The sequence below is a fragment of the Hydra viridissima genome, unplaced genomic scaffold (genome assembly GCF_058129835.1).
Source record: "Hydra viridissima isolate aposymbiotic clone 2 unplaced genomic scaffold, HvirCarnegie_v1 scaffold_9, whole genome shotgun sequence".
NCBI lineage: Eukaryota > Metazoa > Cnidaria > Hydrozoa > Anthoathecata > Hydridae > Hydra > Hydra viridissima.
The window spans coordinates 319876-340495 of record NW_028324308.1 but is presented as its reverse complement, the minus strand read 5'-3'; the positions used below and the strand labels follow the sequence as shown (position 1 = coordinate 340495).

Genomic DNA, 20620 nt, shown 5'->3' with positions numbered 1-20620 from the left:
TGGCCTACATATCGCTAAAAACACGAAATATTGAAAACATATGGTATGTTATAGTGAGCTATAAGACAATTACATCTATTCGAGTTTACTTGTAGCGAATGCTATTGCTTTTTAAAACTGAAAAATTAATATAGTTACAAAAAGTTAGAAACCTGAACCCATACAAATTACCCAGCTCTTTTCTAAGATATATTCGGCACATCTAGAATGAGCCCTGATTCACCTTTCATGAGTTTTTTTAATATCATTATTTGTGTTTGGGAAAAATTTTTTTTTGGTTCTTGCCCGCCATTTGTTCTAACCGGTAACATATGAAAAGGTTGATCCAACCTGTAACTTATGTGCAGATAGCATTCTAAACATCTTAATCCTATTTCAGTTCAAATAGTTTTCAATATCCCAGTTCCCAATTATAATAATTTTCAAATTATCCTGAATATTAATTTCCCTTAAAAGTAATCCAAAAAAATTAAAAACTTGAAATTAAAGGAGATAAAAGAAGAGACGTTAATCATTGCGCAATCTAATTTTTGGGCCACATTAGACTAGCTAATCGAGTGTTTTTTTTTAATTTCAGCTGCGTTGTACTTTTTCAAAGTATTTCAGCAACTTGATATTATCTAACCTAGTTCAAAATATTCCTTCAAATTTAGTAACTTATTGCTTAAGAAGTTTTTCTTTGAAGCAGTTTGTCACTATATGCATATTTTCTACAAGCTATAATTATATATATGATTGGATCATAAAACTGATTCAACTTAGTCTCAGTTTTGCCAGTTTGTAGTGCAGTAGTAACTATGGTCCATTTCGGATTGTCATTTAAATTCCTTTCGTATCTTTGATCATTCTACAAGCATTTCTTCCTTTTCATTAGATATTCGTATATTCTTTGAGTACATTTACTTCGAATGTAAATATAGGACCACATTTTTGTTGAAGTAGCTATTCGCTGAATTTTCGATTGTACCAGCTGACAACTTAACTCTTCGTTGAATAACATTTTAAGCTTCGTCTAACCTTGATAATAATTTTCTTTGTTGATTATCTGTTTCACAAATGACATTTATTTAACTTATTTGTACTCAAAGTCATTCTCTTTTTCTGAGTACTTCAGTATTTTTGGGGTGTTGTAGTCAAGTGTTCTTGTTTCTAGAGGTCGAAGCACGGCCGTTACTTTGTTGTGTGAACAAAGTGGCGGCCCTGACTTTTAGTTTAGAAAAATTTTCTTTCAGAGTTTAACTCTGATCACTTCCTTTAACATAATAATCTTTTGGGAATCAACTTTAATTATTAATACTTAAAACATAATTAGAAGTTTTTCTGATAAGGGTTAGTAAGCTTTATGCATTTCGTATAATTCTAAAGCAATTCCTAACCGAAGGTTTCAAAAAAAATAGTACCTTAAATTTTTTATTACACATAGTAAGCTGTTTATGACACATGCTAAACTTATTTTGCTAATTCAAAACTGCCGATAGCTATGAACTACATTTTTAACCTTAATAAACAGGAAGATTTTATTTTATTCCTGATCCACACCTTTGAAATTATTTTGTTTAAAGTAAGGTTAGTGATCATTTTTTGAAATTTTCAAAACAATGGTTTGGTATTTTTCAAACTTAAAATCTGATTGAATTTTTTTGTAAACTGTTTGTTCTTTACTCGTATTTCCTTACCATATATTTCTAGCAATGGATCGCTCAGGCTTAAAGTGACGTTTCGCAAAATCATCGAGTGGGATTGATCGGAATCATGCTCAGCTAAATAACTCTTTGAAATGTTTTTCAGGATATTTTGAAATACTTTCCTTGCTGTGACAGTGAAAAAATCGACATGATTTCCTTCACTAAGAAGAGATCAAATTTTTTAAGTTATTAACGGTCTAATGAAGACCATTGTTTAACACCATGAGGTCTTTTTAAATTTGCTGTCCACAGTGTTTATATTATTCTAGATAAGCAATTAGAAATGTTGTTTTAACTTATGCAGGAATCGCGCGTGGATCAATTTAATGCTTGGCTTTTAAAATAGATTTTATAAATTTATATATTTAAAAAATCTTTGAATTTAGAGCCTCCTCATTTCAGCTATTCAAGATGATTTTAGAGAAAAACAACTTTATATAGATTTATGCAACAAAATTATTTATTTATTATAAGTAATGCAGTTTTATTAAGTTTAGTAAAGAGATTGACGAACACTTAAAATCCATGAATAGCTTTTTATAGTCGTTTACGTCTTTTAACCTTTAAATGGATTATTTTATTTTAATCTTCGTTTCTTTCTTTTTGACTTTACAAACCGTTTTTGTTAAAGAAATTTATTAAGTGCCTTAACAATGCATTATTTTTAAATCATCTAACAAATGAGATTTATTTTATACTCAGCAGGGGGGATGTTATTTGTTCGCATTAAATCAAGTAAATATAAAAAAATAGAGATAACGAGATAACACTGCTTAGGTATGGAGACTTGAAGATGATTTGTTTTGCGTTTATTCCTAATCTTTCACAATTTACAATCTGCAAAAATTATCCTTAAATAGTAGTATTTAGCATAAGTGATATCTTTTTTAAAACAGAAACTCTTAAAAAAAACAATTTTAACAGTAAAAATTCACTTAAAAATAATTATCGTCAAAAATTTCACCTAATTTTTTATAAACAAATGCAAAGCTATTTGGTAAAGTTCTAATTTAACTTATTGCTTTAATTATGGAATTCTAATAAACAGATTTACAGTCATTGAAAATATTTAGTTTTCTCATAAATAAAAGGTTGAATTGTGGTTCTCTTGTATCATGGAGATGATGGAGGGTATTAACAATTCGATTTTACGATGAAAGATGTTTGTATTCCTCATCTTGCTGTCAAATACTGTTTTGAAAACTTCTGAAAGCTCAGCAAGCGATTCATTCATACTAAATCTCATTATTTTATCAGTTTGTATACAGTGAGATAAAGTGTATGCGAGGTTGCAATTAATAGGGATTAAATGAATTATCACGATGAATAATCTCTTGCAAATCATTTTAGAACAGCACACTAATCAATTCAGTTATCATTTTTATTTGACGGAAACGTTCGAAAAAAAAAGAAAAGTTTGGAAAAATGAAAGTTTCAGGGACATTTCTTTTCTTTGCTATTTATTTCGATCTTCTTTCTCTTTTTGCGACATGGGATGATCATTTGCGACTGATGGATAACAGTATTCAGAAAAAAATCGATTTAGATTTTATTAACTATATGCTTCCATCGCAGAAATATCGATGCATGAAAAGACCTACTTTGCTGAACATAAAACAAGAGGGGTGTGACAATTTGTCGATTTGGAACGAAAGATGCATTTGCGATTTTGAAAATAGCGAAAAAGAAGCCATTAACAGATCTTTCAATATTTATGAGAAGATTGTCTTCTTAAAGTGCTTTGAAGAGAACAACAAAACCATCATACACTACAGACCTGTCACAACTTTAATCGTTGAAGATTGCGGTTGTGGGTCGTGTGCGCTTGAGGTGAGCGTCAAAATGGATTAACTCAATAGAAAACATTTCGCGTGGTTTCGGACGAAAAATCTTTTTTCGAAGTATTTAAAAGCTGTAACAACATCATCAAAAACTTTTAGAAAGAAAAAAAATCCGAAACTTAAAATCAGATTTTTTTTTCTGATGTTTTTATTATCAAACTTTCTACGTTGTCAAACACATTCACAAGAATGCGAAATGAATATTCTAAAGAGAAGCCATCACGAAGAACTGTGTAAAAAAAAAAAATGAATTTATGAAGAATAACCATAAACTAAAAAACCGGTCATAAAAAAAGGAAATAATGCATATTATCATTTAAATATTTGTAATGTTTAATTTATTTCAGAATATTAAGTTAAACATGTTTTTTATACATGGTTAACTTTAAATGGGTTAAGTTTTTTTTATTATTATTATTTTTTTAATTTTGTGAAATATCGAAACTATATATCAGTAGTTTTTGAAAAAATTCGGAAGGGTTAGAAAAATATCCGAAAACTTGAAATGACGTTTATAATTTACTTAATCATCAATAATATCTTGCACAATAGCCTCTTTAATTAAACTCAAACTGAGAGTGACATTTACTCGCAGTCCCTGCTAGTGGAGGACTTTTTAGAATTCACCCCTCAGCTGTGAAAACTTTTGTTGGCTCTAAGTCCTTACTATTTAATACTACATCTTTAAACTATCTTTTCACTTTTAAGTTTTGAATGGAAAATTTTAAAAAACGGAAAATAAAAATAGGAGGTACTCACTGTATTTACAGTTTGTTAAAAAAAGAAGATTCAATGAATATTTTTTAGTGTGCTAGAAAAAAGTGTCAAAGAGCAAAATTCCGCATCTTTGCACGCACTTGATTGTTTATGATTGATTGGGTAAAAATTTAAATCGGGGAGTTTACTAAGTGAACTAGAACAAAATAATATACTTATAACAAATAAAAAGAGGGTCGGAGCCAGAAGAAGACATGTATGTGTCTTATCTTCGAGCTTCCTTTATTATCGAGCCTTGTTTATCACTGAGTCTCGTTTATCACCGAGTCTCGTTTATCAAGGAGTATCGGTTATAATTAAAACTACTGTAATTAAGTTAGTGTTAACAGTCAATTTAAATTAAAAAGAATCGTAAAACATACAAAGAAGAAAAAAATATTTGTTTTTGAAAATTTTCCTTTCAATCTCAGTGAATAGAAAGTTACTCCACAAAAATGGTCCTTGCTATTGAACTGGTTTTGAACTCATTTTAAAATTACTCTCTAAAAATCATAAACAATCCTTATGCAGGATTTCAAAAAAATAATTTTTAAATGTTGGTTGAGTCCTGATATGTTTATGGATGTGTGCTTTTTAATAACTGTGTTACTAAAATATTAAGATTTGGTAACTTAAAAAGGTATATCATTGACTTTAGTAGATATAAGAAAAATCCAGTTAGTTGCGATAGTCAACAAGAAAATCCAGCATTTTCAAAATTTGATGACAATTTGATAGTTTTACTTTACCCAACTTTTGGTCAAATATTTTTAAAATAATTTTTACATCTTTATATGAATAGAATAAATGAAAGTTGGTAACTTAAAAAGGTATATCATTATCTGCGAATGAAAATATGTTACAAGGAAGATTCAATGATTTCTAAAAGCAGATTTGACAGCATTCACACTAGTTTTATTAATTCCTGTAAATGGAACGATGATCTTTTGGTTCATGTAAAGATTTTGTGTTTGTTTAGGTTGTTCGGTTCTAATCCTTTTTTGCTTTGACTAGCGCTCAGTTTATGTGTCTCGTCGAATGTTATTTGCGTATGGTTCGTGTATGATTTGGGCATAAGCTTTAACAATAAAACTTTAGTTCAAATAATAACGGTATACTAAATTCCTCACTCGAAATATATATAATAGTAAAACTTACTCTTTCAAAACCTCCACATTTCTCTCTTTTTTCTTTTTTTTCTTCTTTTTCTCCCTCAATATTTTCTCTACACTTCTTTTTATGTGCCCACAGATGTTTCTTATATCAGGTGCTATTCTTCTCAGGTGCTATTCTAGCATAGACAATCTTTGTTATTTAACATGTTTGTTTCGTGTTTTGGTTTGAACAATGGTTCTCTGAAAAGGTTTTGCTAATTACCTTTTGATTAACGTGGCCTCTACTTGCTAATAAAAATTATAAACTACAGAATTGTCGCGAACTCAAAAGTTAAACTATTATCATTTTATCGTTACAAATATAATTAAACTTCATGCATCAAATTAAAATTTGATTCATTAAATTAAACTTCATGCATTAAATTACAAATATAACTAAACTCATGCATTAAATTAAAATAGTCACATTAAAATTAAAAATTTTTTTTTGCTATTGCAAAAAAAATTTTTTAATTTTTATGTGACTATTTTAATTTAATGCATGAGTGACCACCTGGTATTTTAATTGTCTCGCACTTTTCGTCGTTCGTTAAGTAAAAGTTTTGAATTTATAATTTCTTCGGTTTATTTATTACAGTTCATTCGAAGAGTTCAAAAAACATTTAGAGGCCAAGAAAAAGAGTGCGGCAAGCAACACGAAGACTTCGGAAATATTTAGAAAAGATGAGGAGTGGATTGTAGACACCTACAAAGTTGCCAATTGATAAAGTACCTCAGGAACTTTTAGCGCAGAAAACTCCTAGGGTTATGAGATCAGACCTTTAAACAACCTGTACCAGGTGTATTTGATTAACATTTTGCAAATCCTCATCTTTTCTTGTCGGCATCATCTTTGTTTAAACCAACCTTGTTAATATATTCAATGTTCCAATAAAAGATACCGTTATATTAAAAGATGGCCTGTTTGCAGAGTGCCTACAATGGATTTCAAAATTCTGTTTTTATAACTCAAATTATTTGAGTATTTTAAACTGATGTACAACTTGATGTACATCATGTATTGATGTATAGTGAGTCTTTCTATTTGTTCCTCTTTTCGTACGCAGAAGTTTTTAAGTTTCGCAGAAGTTCCAAATTGAAGATTTAAACCCCTAACTAAGGTATATTGGAAAAATTGTTACAGTGTAAAAAGGCGGGGTTTTGCAACGCGACGTTATAAATGCTGCCACTAATTTTGAGATTTACTTCCTTAGGTCATTTAAAGTTAATTTTACTTACATTTGTTTAAGCCTTTTGACTCTGTTTAAAAAACAAATGAGTAAAATAACACACAAATTTTTCTATCGAAATGAAGCATGTAAAATAAGTAAATGTGAAAAAAGAAAAATTTTTTTTTTTTTTAGCGGTTGTATTAATGAACTTTTAATTGTGTTTGTATTTTGTTTACAAAATGTTTAGCGTGTGGTGGTTTCAGAAAAAAATCTTTTCGTTTTCCCATTAAATTAAACTGAGTTTTGAAAATGACAAGAAAAAATAACTAAGGGAAAAGTTATGCACAATTATTCACCATTAAGTGGGAGGAGGATTTCCTGGAGCATCAGATAAAGAAATCTAACAAAACATGGGTCAACCCTGTTAGGAAGCTGTGGTTGGAGGCAGAGGCAGAGACAGAATTGGACAGGAAGAAGAAGCAATGATTTAAATAAAGATTTCTGATTGCATTTCATTTTACATGCAGCTAATCGGTTTTAATTGTACAGTTAAAGTATTCTTTCAGAAAGAGTTTCGAAAGCTTAACTTTTTTTTTAAAAAATCACCAAAAGGTTTCGAAAAAAAAGTTTCTAATTCCGACTTTTCGGTAAATTTCGTGAACTTTAGAAAAATTTTCTAGGCTCCATATTTCTCGAAAAAGGTCGCAATCCGGAATTTTTTTAATCGCCGTTTTAAGTAACTAACAGTTTTAACACGTTCAGCTGTTACTGATGTGACCTACTAACACAGTTTATATTTAAAGCTAATAAAAATGATGATATTTAGTGACGTAATCAGCTAAATTCCATAAAATTATGAAGACATCCGTCAAAAATAAGATTAAACAAAGTAGTAAAAGACGGTAAAAACAAATAGCGTGCCTACAAATTTTTGTAATTCCCCTAAATAAACACTTATTGTGGACATTTCCAGGTAAGCAAGCTCATTACTTCCTCTACGAGCTTCTTCTATCTGCGAGCCTAATTAAGATCATTTTACATCCAAATTGACCAATCAGGTTACTCGTCATATTCTTCGTTTGGAATGTAAGAAATGTAAACAATGTAAAAAAAGTAAACAATCTTAAGGTACTCGAACTCTCAGGTACCCCCGTCGGTATAAAAAAAGTTTTCTGTCAATAGACTAATTTATTTACACGTAATTTGTTAAAAAAGAAATTATTTTTATATGTTAAAGTACAGAATTTTTAATGAAACTTTTAATGAGAAATGATTTGGCAAAGGTCATTTACTTTTATATGAAGTTATAAATAACTCAAAAAAGTGTCGTGAAGGTAATTTAAATTTTATATCAGTTTGTAAAAATTTCATCTATGGATTTAAAAAAAAAAATCAAGTCGAAGAGAAATATTTGCTTTTTCTATGAATTGAGTTCCAGATACGTTCTGTTGAAAACTTAATCTAGTTTAGAAGAATTTTGTATCTTTCTCAACAGGTGCTTTATTTTGAAATATTTTTCTAAAAATATTTACTTTCTTGCGTGCTTTTATACTTGCGTTTTTTGAATTAATGAACCATACTTTTTCATACTTGAATAAAGAAGAAAACTTTGAAACCTGTACAAGACCTTAACCTCATTAAGGGTAATAAATAATTTACATTTGTAACAGGAATACGTTACAACTACTTTGATTTTTCATTATGCTGAAAGCAAAATCTGACTAAGAGTATAAAATAGCCAAAAATAAAATTGATTTACTTTCTCACCTAAAATTATAGATTTAGTATTCAATATTTCACATCAAAACCTTTAAAAATTTCACAATTTTATAAAATAGTATTTAATTTCAAAATCTAAATAGACTAAGCCAATATTTTCAAGGTCTAGGAAATGAGGGGTTGAGAAGTACTCCGACAGCCGTACGTAAAATAGAGCGTATATATTACAATTAAAGAAGAGGACAAAGTGAATTGAAGTTAACTAAATGCTGCAATTGTCATTTTATGGATAAAATCAAGAAATCTGCCATCCGTTTGATCTTGAGGAAACTTTCGTATGATAGAATGCTAAAATAGAAAAAATAATTACATACTACTCATTGCTATTATATTATTCTTCACATAATTATGACACTACTGCTCACATAATTAAAAGAACTTTCTGTTAAATAATAATAACAAAAACAAAACAAAGGGAAAAAAACAAAGACCAAATACAAATAGACAAGTTTAAATTCACTTTTAATTTAGCAACTAATAAAGCAGGGTGAGGATCTCTCGCTTTTAAACTAACCTCAACTGAAGTGAATGAACAGTTCTTACCTTAAGCTTTTCTAAATAGGACACATCAGACGACCAAATCTCAGTAAGCTTTACTGACTCGCTAGAGTTTTGATAATAGTTCACTAAAGCAACCTAAAAGAAAATTTGTTTTAAATAAAAAAAAACGTGAATTGTGCAAGAAACAATCCATTTGTTTAAAAAGCAATTTCTAAAATAATAAGTTTTGCAAAACCAATAGAAAGCTTAATAAAAAATACATGCTATTAAAAAAATTTTAATTTTACAATTTTATCTAAAAAAAAAATATTTATCTGAAACATCAAAAAAATTACTGAAACACTGTTCACAATTTTTAAACTGTGTGAAACTAAGATTAAAATAAAAACATTTTTTTTTAGAAAGAAATGAAAATAGTGAGAGAACTTTTTTCTTAGCTGCAACAAAATTTGCCAAAATATTGCAAGATTTTACAACATTTTCAAGAAACAAAAATGCTTTTAACTTTAATGTTAGTAATGGAAGGGAAGAAAAAAAAAAGTTAAAGAGAAAAAAACAGTTTTTAATATCTTAAAAGTTGTGTATAGTACAAACTAAAAAAAAAAAAAAAAAACCACAAAGTTGTTGAATAGTTGGTAGTAAAATGTTAAATCTCTGGGGATTTTTGTACAACAGGTTATTTTTCTATCTGGTAAATCTTTTTTTGGGTAAATCAGCAAAGCTCTGGGCTACCTCTAATGGGATTTTTTCCAAGCAATACTCAGTCCTACCAATTAATTCTCATTTTTTATTGTAAACACAGCCTTTCAATTAACCGCAGAAATCTTACATTTTATGAGCTTCTAGACAATTTACTATCTTTTTTTTCTTAGTTACAAAATTGATGTTTTCAATACAGTGCTTTTTGCATAATATGATGATGAAAAATACTCAACTGTAATTGAAATAATGTTGGAGAATAAAAGTTAATTGTCATAATTTTATACAGCCTTTTATGTGGTTTTATTGACTAAATAGCCAGATTTTGAATTTAAATGTTGGAAGAGCATTTTTAGGTCACTGGAGTAAAATAATTTTTCAGCAACTGCAGAGTTTGATAACACATAATAAGATTTTAGAAAACTTCTAAAAAGCTATCTGCATGATTTTGGTTTCTTTCATCCTTTTCTTTTTGGAATTTTTTTGTTTTCTATGCTTAATTCAGCTTTATCACAATTGATTGTACTGCTTTTTGGAGTTTCTTCCAGTTAAAAATGTTTGCACATAAAATTATTTTGCATGGAGAAATCTTCATAAAATTTATGCAGGTGTTTTTGCCCTTTTTTTTTTTTGCAGATGACATTTTATCACTGAAAATATGGGTATTAATGTTTATTTATTTCCTCGTTTCTAGATAATGTACATTTTACACATACAAAGGTAGGTAAACTTTTTGTGCAACATTTCAGCACAAAACCATTGTATTTTATCTTTCCTCATTTTTCATTGGACACCACTTATCCTCAACTTTTATCTTAACATTTTTCAAAATAGATATTTTTTTTTCATATGTGCCCTTCCTTTTAAAAGTTTTAGATTTGGAAAAGTATTACAATAATTAAGTTTCTTGTAATACTAGGTCATTTTTTTAGTATCAGGAAGAATGACTTTCCTGATACTAAAAAATTGACATAGTATTACAATTCATTAGTAGCCATTCATTACTTTGATAAAACTTTGAGTTTTTTTTAGGTAGCAGTAGGTAGTTGTATTGTTCCATTTTAGGTAGTTGTATTGTTCCATTTTAGGTAGTTGTATTGTTCCATTTCTAATCATCTTTTTGGGCATGTTGGGATCAATCAGGAAATTGAAACATTCTGGTATTGATCCCCAAATTTATAACTATATATATACTTAAGAAGAGTTATTTTTCAATTCTAAATATATAAATCAATAATACTTATAATGTTCTGAAGTATTTAACAGTTTTTTCTATAATGTAAAGAACAAATCACAAACATACCAATTCTACAAGTACAAAAAGCTATATAACAGACAAGATTGAAGAGTATTTACAATAATCATAGCATAATATTGAACTATAATGACTTTTCAGACAAAATAAATCAAATTTATTTTGTCTGAAAAGTTTCTCCTTTTCAACAAGTTATAAAGATCTTAATGACATTTGATTGCTCTGCACACAGATTTGTTCTGGGATTTCCAGCTGTGATGGTTCTTTATTCAAAAACTATTTCATGGAGGTTATTGCTTTTTCATGAGCCTGCACGCTGCTACATGGCATTGTAGATTTAGTCAGTAAATCAATAGTCTGCTCACCTGCAGCAAAGGAATCTACAAAGTTTAAGTACTCTCTTCTTCCTGATGAAAGAATAAAATCCCAACAGAGCTGGTAATGGTTGGAAATTCTTAGAGGTTTTTACATCCAAAGACTTTCCTAGAGTTCATTTGTTTATCATGTTGTTGTTCATCAACATGTTCTTAAGTATTTAATTTGATAACTCAGCTTTGGTAAGTTTATATTTGAGTAAGGTAGTTTGAAATTTTTGCTCATTCTTGATGCTCTGCAATTATTACAATTGTATTTTTGAGCAACTATCTAATTGCTAGTAAAATTTCCTTCTATGATTTGATAATTAGTGTAGTTTTGTTAGTGGGGGTTTAATTTGCTCCAGCTACACAATCAATTAAAAGTATATATTTGTTTTGAAATTTTAATAATGGTAAAGTAAAACTAAATACTTCTTTTAGTAGTATTTTAACATCATTATTAAAGCTTCTTTTACATTTTCAGAATTTACAAGAACTATGAAAAAAGATTAACTTACCATCTCATTAATGATATCTTGAGTTAGTGTTTTATCTTGATGTGTAGTAAAACAAACTGAGAGAGGCAACCCAAACTGATTGGAATTATTCTCAGATGGTTCACGAACCCAAAAGGCATTAAATTGAGATTCTTTCTTATATGATTCAAATGGAGCTGAATATAAAAAAATTTATAGAATATGCAAAAGTTTAACATGTCTTAAATTACAAAAGACAATAGAGCAATTCCACGACCGTCACAGCGTGACAACCGTCTTTTTTTTTGCCTTTAGCCTTCAATATTTTATTATTAAATATATATAAAAAGAATTTTTTTTTGCTATTTTGTTAGCTCGTAAAAAGTGCTACAAAAAAAAAGAAAAAAAATTAGGGTGGATATATTAGCCTCTTATTCATGCGAGAAAATATAAAACGTCACAGCGTGACCAAAATTCTCTCACTGTTTTTTAGTTTTTAGATCAACATCGCGATTCAGCTAATATAGATGAACTGAATTATTAACTTGGCATTAAACAAAAAGTTTAGACATTACTCTTACAAGTTTTATAGCTAAATAACATTTATTTAATTAAATTTCAAACAGGTGCACCTTTAATTAACTAGTGGTAAACGTCACAGCGTGACCAGACACATTTGGGTAATTATAAACCAGGTAAATGGGCTGTTTTTAATAAATTTAAAACTAAATAGAGAAGTATTAGACAAATATATAATTACATCTTCATAAAAATAGTTTTTACATAGCAATCTGCCGAACACGCCCATACTATATCAGTGTCAAATCGCGTCCATATTATATTGCTGTCATATATACAACGTTTTAAAGTTTTTTGGTGATTTCGTCTGAAGACGTAAGTTGTTTCACTAAATACTTGGCACTTGAATAGGGTCGCATTTCTATTTTACCATTATTGTTTTGAATTAGGTGCGCTGCAAATATTCCTGGTTTTGCTGGTGCTTTTGTAAATAACTCATCAATTTTAAATTTTTTTATTGTATTTATAATATCTTCCATAGAAACAAAATAGACATTGAAATTAGTCTCATTTTTAACAGCTTCATGAAAAGTTATGGCATCAGTTATCATACATTTTCTCTGGATTATTTTTTGCGTTGCTATTCTTTTAACGGTCCCACCAATAGCATCTACTGGTCCTTTCCCATGAGAAGCAGCGAAAAAGTTCCAGAATAATTTTAAACCATGCTGTTCTTCCAACCAGGGTATTGCTGATGCAATAAAACGATTTTTAAATTGATTGCTTGGGCCGTCTGTCCAAACCTGTAGTATTTTAACACTTGATTCAATATGCTTAGATAATAAACTATGAACAAATACAAGAATAGATTCTTTTGAATGGCTTAAATCATCTGAAACTATGACAGCTGATGAGCATGAATTTTGGTACCAAAATACAGCAGTAAAAACAGTAACTTGCTTCTTGTGCCAATGTGCTGACTGCACTTCATCTTGCCACAAAGTTGAAAAATTTTCAGCAAAATCCACTTGAAGAACGGCTGTGTCTTGATTACTTTGAAGTTGGACCTTATGATCACGATATGTAATTGATTGTTTCTGTTTAATAAAATAATGCCAAAGAAATGAAGGTAAAGATTTTGAAAAGCTGCTGTAAAGATCATCAACTCTTCCCTTTTTTTCAATTTTTTTAATATATTCCTTTCCATTACCTTCTGCAACTTTTTCCCATTGGTACCATGTAATGCATTTATTCTTGTCAATTTCATTCAAAAGAAATAGATTATGAAACTTTGCAGCATTTTTACATGTGGTACACATATTATTATAACAAATGTCTTTTTCACCATCACATACAATGCTTAGAGGAAATTTATGTGAATACAATGGAAAATTTGAATCAAACTTGTGCAAGGCTTCAAGGATAAGAATTATATTTTGATGCTGTTGACAGCAACAAACGTTTCTTGACATTGAACTAGACAAAAGCACATGTGGTGGGCGTAAACTAGCAAACTTTGATTTTCCGACTGATTCTTCAGGATAATCACTTTTAAAAACAGCATAAGCTTCATTAACATTCATATACAAATGACGTTTTTGCACAGTTTCTTTCTTGTTCTTTAATCTCACCACAATGGTGTCTCTTTTACCGGGTGCTTGACGGGATATATCATCACGCTGGTAAAAATCAAGAACCAATTTTACAGTTAAAGCATCTAATGCATTTTTACTAATTATTTTTTCTGGGCTTGGGATTTCATTCATTTTTGTTAAAAGTTTTTGTACAACTTTAGCCCTCTTTCTGGGTGATTTTGGTAGTGCTGACTCGGCTCTCTTAACAGCTTTTCCAAGAGTGCTAGCAGATTTGTAAGGGGGTGATGTAACAGCTACAGATTTTGATTCTGCTATTTTTTGTCTGCTCTTTCTCTTTCGCTGCCTTTCTTTTTCTCGTTCAGCCTCCAAATTAGCGAGTCTTCTTTCTTTTCTTTTTTTTGATTCTTTTTCTTTAACTACTTTTTTGCCAAACTTTTCTAACTGTCTTTCACGATATTTCTTTTGACGCTCAGCATGAGTAAGAGGCATGTTAAACCCTTGAAAGATTAAAAAAAAGGCAACACATTAGTTATGGAGATGCACGTATTACATCTAAGGCTCAATGGAGTTACAGTTATCCCTTAGAGAGGCTCTATGTATCTCAAAAGAGAGCCTCAAGGATAGCTGAGCATTCATCCTCCAAATGTTGCCTATGCAAAACATACCTGTAATTTGTAGTTTTTGTAGATGATGTAAAAGAAAGTAGGCTGCTCAGTAATCTGGGTCCTTAAAGTTGATAAAAACTCAATTGTGGTTTCAGTTTAGCAGTTTTAAATTTTGTTTTAAATGTTGTTAAAAAATTGTCACGCCGTGACGTCACGCCGTGACATAAAAAGATTCTAAAAATAACTTGAGCTAATTACTTTTTTAAACATGTTAGTATTTTTTTAGATGTACTAGATTGAGTTCTCATTGCGCTGGATTTTTGAAACCCTAAGTTTTACTGGTTGTCTAAGAAATAAAACGATTGGTACCCTAATTGTCACAGCGTGACATGTCACAGCGTGACAATAGTGGTAATAGCATTTGATTAAAACAAATGGTATTCTGAATTCGTATGGCAATAAGTATGTTTTTATCATAAGTAGGAATGATTAGTGCAGCTAAAAACCTTATTGCAATGAGCAAGACAGTTTTGAATTTTTTACAGGTTCAATTTAACTTTGGTGATTAAAAATGAATTAAATTATTGCAAAAACGCCTACTTTTACCTTCTGTTTCAGCCCATGTTATTTTTTATAATAGCGGCATACTATAATAAGCTATATATTTTCTGAAAGAGGAGAAGTCGAGCTTTCTACTGATATATAGTATTATCTATATTGGGTTGGTTTAATTTTATCATTTTTTGTGAGACGGTCGTGGAATAGCTGAATAGCACTTTTAATGAGATAACAGTGAACTATTATTTTGAAGAAAAAAAAAAACGCGTACAAACAATGATTCCAAAGCAAGGTTCATAGTGTCCATCTTTGAGGATTTTCTGATATTTAAGCTGACTATTTATATCACAAATAGAAGGATCAGGTTGAAAAAAAGGATGGCTGTGATACCATCCTAATAGAACCAAGCCTTTGGATTTTATTGCATCTCGGATCTAATTTAACAATATATTTTAATACTAACTGTGGCCTAAGGAATTAACTGTCAAATAGGCAAACATTTAAAAATAATTTGGATAGAGAAAAAATCAAAGTTACCTTTAGCTCTAACCTTTCAATGTCTTCTTGATCAGATGATGAAAAATAACGTAATGGGTATGCGTCAGTCACCCTAACATCTAATACCAAGTAAAGTACAAAAATATGGCAAAAAATAAACAGTAAATAAAATATAGATGAGACATAAGCATATGAAATTAAAAATGATTAAGTTTAAACTATTTGAATAGAAAGTATTTGAAACATTAAAACAGATCAATTGAAAAAATATAGTAAAGAAAAAGGAAAATGACATTGTTAACAGAATTTTTTTTACCAAAAGATTTTGATTAATTTTGAATTTCATTTGGTTTAACACAAAATAATTGAATATTCATACAGAGAGAAACTCAATTACGTTGCCGAGAAATATTCCATTCGCCAGCAATATATCCACTCACTTCAACCAATGACAGATGACAATGAAAATCCTAAAATAATAAGAAAAATAGCCATTTAACTAGATCTGAAGACTTTTATATTTCCAATTGTAGATTATCACTAGGACATTAACACCACTCATCAATTACTTTATAAAGTCATTTATGTTACAAACTAGGAAAAGAAAAGATTTTGGCTCAACAAAACTGTTTGTAAAAAAACTAAAAACCATTGAGGTTGTAAAAAAATTACACTTTGGAGGGTATTATAACCATCATGGAATTATGACAAATGTCATTGAAATCTTGACAAAGACTTAAATAAACTGTTTCTGTATATATCATGTTTTTCTACTGTCCTTAACTATAGTGCATAGTATTCAATATAGTAAAGGAAATACATGTTATACTTCATGCAGAATAAAACATTTTTTTAAATTCATTAACAAATATATTTGGTGCTATGAAGAGTCTTAAGAACAAATTTACTTTTTTAAAAGAGAAGTTGGGTTGAACTTAAATTTATACATGGGTTATTCCATGCCAAGTAAAACAGGTGTCCCAGGTGTACCAACTCAAATTTTAATAAAACTTTATAAGATTATTAGTATGTACAAGGTGAGAAAATCATTAAAATTTCAGCTTAAAATCTTTTTATTCCTGAAACATATTTTGTTCTTAAGTATTTTGAATACCTTTTTTTCAAATGTAACAACAACTGAACAAGCTGTTTTCTGAAATAATTATTTTTCCAGTTGATTGTTAGAAACAATATAAAATACTTTTCAGTTCTCTTAACTTTTCAAAATAATAAATGTTTACAATTATGAAATAAAACTATTTTAGATTGCTGATTATGCAGCATTGAAAGAAAACTTATGTTTTGGGAAAACTTGTTCCTTTAACTTCAATTTATTAAAAAGTGTAGCTTTTTATTATTTTTTAAATTTCAATAGTTCTTTATTAAAGTGATTTTTTCATTTTTATAACAAAAGCAGGGAAACTTTTGAAATATAATGATAAAAAATACCATGAATATATTTAGAACAAAGTTAACTAACCATTAAAAGAAGTGCACTAGTAGAGATTGAAACTGAAAATGGCTGAATCTTGCCAATACTTTGAAACTGTGCACATTCGACAAGTGTTGTTATATCACTATGAGAAAAACAAACTCTATCAAGACTACCTACTAAATGTTAGGGTTTACTTTATCAAGACCACATACTAAATGTTAGGGTTAACTTTATCAAGACTACCTACTAAATGTTAGGGTTTACTTTATCAAGACTACCTACTAAATGTTAGAGTCTACTCCATCAAACCTACCTGCTAGATGTTAAAGAAGAATGTTTTACTGATACTTTAGCTCTTGTTATTCGCTTACGTATTACTAAAAAATCAGGAAAATACAGTTAACTATTGAGAAATCCTAAATAAAGTCAGTGAGGACATGAAAAATAAAAAATTAACCTTTTTGATCTGTTGAGCAAGGTAAGGGTGGTGCAGATAAATTTGTTGATTTGCTTAAAAAAAAAAAAAAATAATAATAATAATAATAATAATAATATGTTATAAAAAACATTTCAAATACAATTTAAAATTCAGAATTTATAAAAAAGAAATGGGCCAAAATATGAGAATAGAAAAAAATGTGAAATAGAATTGGCAAATATTTTTAAAACTTTTTCTTCAAGCAAAAACCTTTTTTTTTTCTTTTCAAAAACAGTTACCAATAGTTACCAACAGATTAAAGTATGAAAAACTTACACTATATATGGTGATTTCTCAGAAAACTTAGAGGTCTTTGATGAATTTGCTTGACCTGCATGAACTACTTTTAAAGCTTCACTAAATGTTAAATAGTTTGTGGTTGGAGGGACATAACTAGACTTTGCTGACTCAAGGAATGGAGAAGGATTTTTTACAGAATGGCTCTTCATTTTAGCTTTTGGGGGTGGTATGGGATTAGTAATTACTTCATCAATATCTGCTCTTTGATGAGCATATGGTGTGGAATTCTGAAAGAAAAATTAAAAATATGTATATACATAAGCAATAAAAAAGATTTTAACAAAGATAGAACATGTATTTTATCACAATTAACTGGAAATTAAACATTAATATAAACAAAAGTTCATATTAGAATCAACAGGAAAGAGAGACAAAAAAAAAACAACAAACAAACAAACAAACACTGGCATCATCTGTGGAAGATGCAGCAACAGCTTGTTCAATCTTTTGCTTTCGAAACCATGTGGATTTGAACTCATCAAGCTTTCTTCCTTTATACTTTACCTAAAATATTTAGTATAGTGTTATATACTAGCTCAAGAAAAAAGTATTGATAATTTAGAGTGTAACACAAAAAAACTAACTGAAGCCCAGCCACATCCTGATTTTTTGTCAGGGTTAACTTGCTTTTTACAGTGCATAGCCCAGGCAGAAGGAGAACTAAATATCCGATTTGCATTCTTGCAGTTAATTGTACCATCCTCCTTTAAATCTCCAACAAATTTATTGCCCTAAAATGCAATCAACTGAAAAAATAGGAACATTTAGAAAAATTGGCCAAAATAATCCTCAACAACTTTCAGTTCCATAGATATTAACTATTACCCTAACCCTCAATCCTAATAAGTTATAAATGAAAAAAAAGATTTACAAATAAAAATATCCTGACATCTTTTATAATGTGAAAATCTTCTTATTTGTAAAACTTTTTAAATACAAAGAAAAAATTTAACTCTCTTTTAGGATGATTAAAATATCATGCAAAGAAAATATAAATATTCTTACCAAATAGTTAATAGTTAAATTGTTCTCGCCTGCCTCAAGAATATTTTCCTCAATAAGCATTTGTGTAGTGACACCTCGACCAGTAAGCATTGCACTTTTACTTAGCACCTTTTTTTTGGTTGGAGAGTCTTTGGGTGTGAGGAATGTTTCTAAATTATTAAAAACCTTGAAAAAAGTAGCAAAAGTAAAGAAAATAAACAAATTCTACAAAGAATACTTTACTTTATCATAAGAAAGTGCATAGCATTTAGCTTAAGAACTTCAGTTAAGTATTAAGACAAGTTTATTACATCAATCCACAAACCAAAGTCAGTCAAATGGTAACACAGTAAACTAGTCAAAATTTATCACAGGAAACCAGCAAAACCAGTCAAATTATAAATAAAATTAACCAATCTTATCAGGGGTAAAAGAGTAAAGCTATTTTAAAACCTTGACTCCTCAAATCTGCTGAAGATTTGCCAGATAAAGGCTGTTTATTTTCTAAATCTTCATCATCAGATAGCTCATCCTCATCATTGGTTGAGTCAATTTCAGTATCAGATGATGACTCACTATACATGTGGGTTTCCATTTACAATTTTATTACAACACTAGAAAAGTTCAATGAAACAACTCTGTCAAAAAATATGATTAAAATGATAAAAATTATTAAGAATGCTTTTCAACCTTGATAATGTTTCTTAGTTAAACTGTTAAAATTTTCATAATGTTAACAAAACGAGAATATTTAACAGTGTACATTTTGTATTATTCAAATGTTATATATAATGTAATATAAGAGCAATATAATATAATGTAATATAAGAACACAATAATATAATATAATGTAATATAAGAACACAATACGGTCAATAAGGTAATCCAGACGTTGGCGCATTTTTACAAACCGTTTTTTTTTTCTTTTTTTTTTTTTTGTAGAAAAAGGGTAAAGCCACCCTCTCTTTTTTTCTTCTTTTTTTTTTTTCGATTAGCATTAAACATAATTACTTATATTTGGTGAAAATTGAAATGGCAAATTGTTTTATGTCCTAATCGCAACAATATGTATAACAATTTGAAAACGTGTAATTAACCGAATAATTAAAAGTTGGTGATAATTTTAATCGAGTTTTTGTTAAAAAAAAACCGTATTTGTTTTGTATAAGTAAATTTATCTTTAAAAGAAGATAATACAGTAAGTTCACTTCTTCTTCTTCCTTTTTCTTCCTTTTTCTTGTTTCCTTTTTTTGAATTACCTGCTTTAGTTTAAGTATTATTTGTATATCATAATCAGGGCCGATTTAAGAGTGTTGTTTACGAAAGACTGGTTACTAAAGAAGGGCCTGACTTAGCGAATATATTTACAAAAATATAACGCTAATGTGAATATGCCAGTTTTTATAAATCTAGTGATAGTTTTTACAATAATACTGACATTAAATGAACAGCTGCATTTTAGTGCATGATTATGACATTCAAAATTGCTTTTACCTTTATGCTTTCAAAGTTATAAATATTATCGTTATAGTTTAAACTTCTGACTATATCATTTTCTATGTTTAAAAGGGAGGCGTGGAGGCAAAGAGAAAGTGTCTGCAACACGGTTAAAGTAGTACTTAACTCCTTAAATACCGAAAAGCATCATTCTCCAAAAAAAAATGCAAAGCTGTATTAGCATTTGGAAAACTCTTGACTTCTGTGACTTCTTTCAACGAGAATTATTTTTCACCACAATGATAAGGTCTCACAACCGTTACATGCATGCAGCGAACATCCCTTTTATTGAAAAGTTTCCAATGATACCAAATACTTCATTAATACAGTAAAATCTCTCTAACTCGAATTTTACGGAGAAAAATGAAAGTTCGAATTAGAGAGATTTTTGATTTAGATTTTTGATTAGAGAGATTTTTATAGCTGACTTTTTTTCAAATAGTTTGGTCAAAGAAACGAATAGAAATGAAAAAAACA

General features: G+C 29.1%; 1 protein-coding gene and 1 long non-coding RNA gene across 6 annotated transcripts; one reads left to right on the top strand and one right to left on the bottom strand.

Annotated features, from left to right (window-relative positions):
* Positions 1–1376: 1376 nt before the first annotated feature.
* LOC149883484 (uncharacterized) lies at positions 1377–3100 on the top strand. The gene is made up of 2 exons (XR_016455760.1): positions 1377–1566; positions 1690–3100. It is a non-coding gene; the product is annotated as an uncharacterized LOC149883484 (long non-coding RNA).
* Positions 3101–8353: 5253 nt separating this feature from the next.
* LOC145185884 (MPN domain-containing protein-like) lies at positions 8354–19305 on the bottom strand. 5 transcript variants are annotated; one of them, XR_016455967.1, is made up of 14 exons: positions 19100–19305; positions 18668–18816; positions 18247–18393; positions 18065–18166; positions 17639–17889; positions 17342–17394; positions 17198–17261; positions 16930–17026; positions 15766–15919; positions 15489–15568; positions 15223–15385; positions 11717–11871; positions 8931–9023; positions 8354–8675 (listed from the first exon to the last, which is right to left on the bottom strand). XR_016455967.1 is itself a non-coding variant. In XM_090098868.1 (14 exons), the coding sequence occupies exons 1-14, from the start codon at positions 19239–19241 to the stop codon at positions 8586–8588; spliced, it is 1659 nt and encodes a 552-aa protein (XP_089954994.1). In that variant the 5' UTR covers positions 19242–19305; the 3' UTR covers positions 8354–8585. The 5 variants fall into 5 exon arrangements, 1 of the variants encoding a protein (XP_089954994.1); XR_016455966.1 differs by having other exon boundaries at positions 15829–15919; XM_090098868.1 differs by having other exon boundaries at positions 15847–15919.
* Between the last annotated feature and the right edge of the window lie 1315 nt (positions 19306–20620).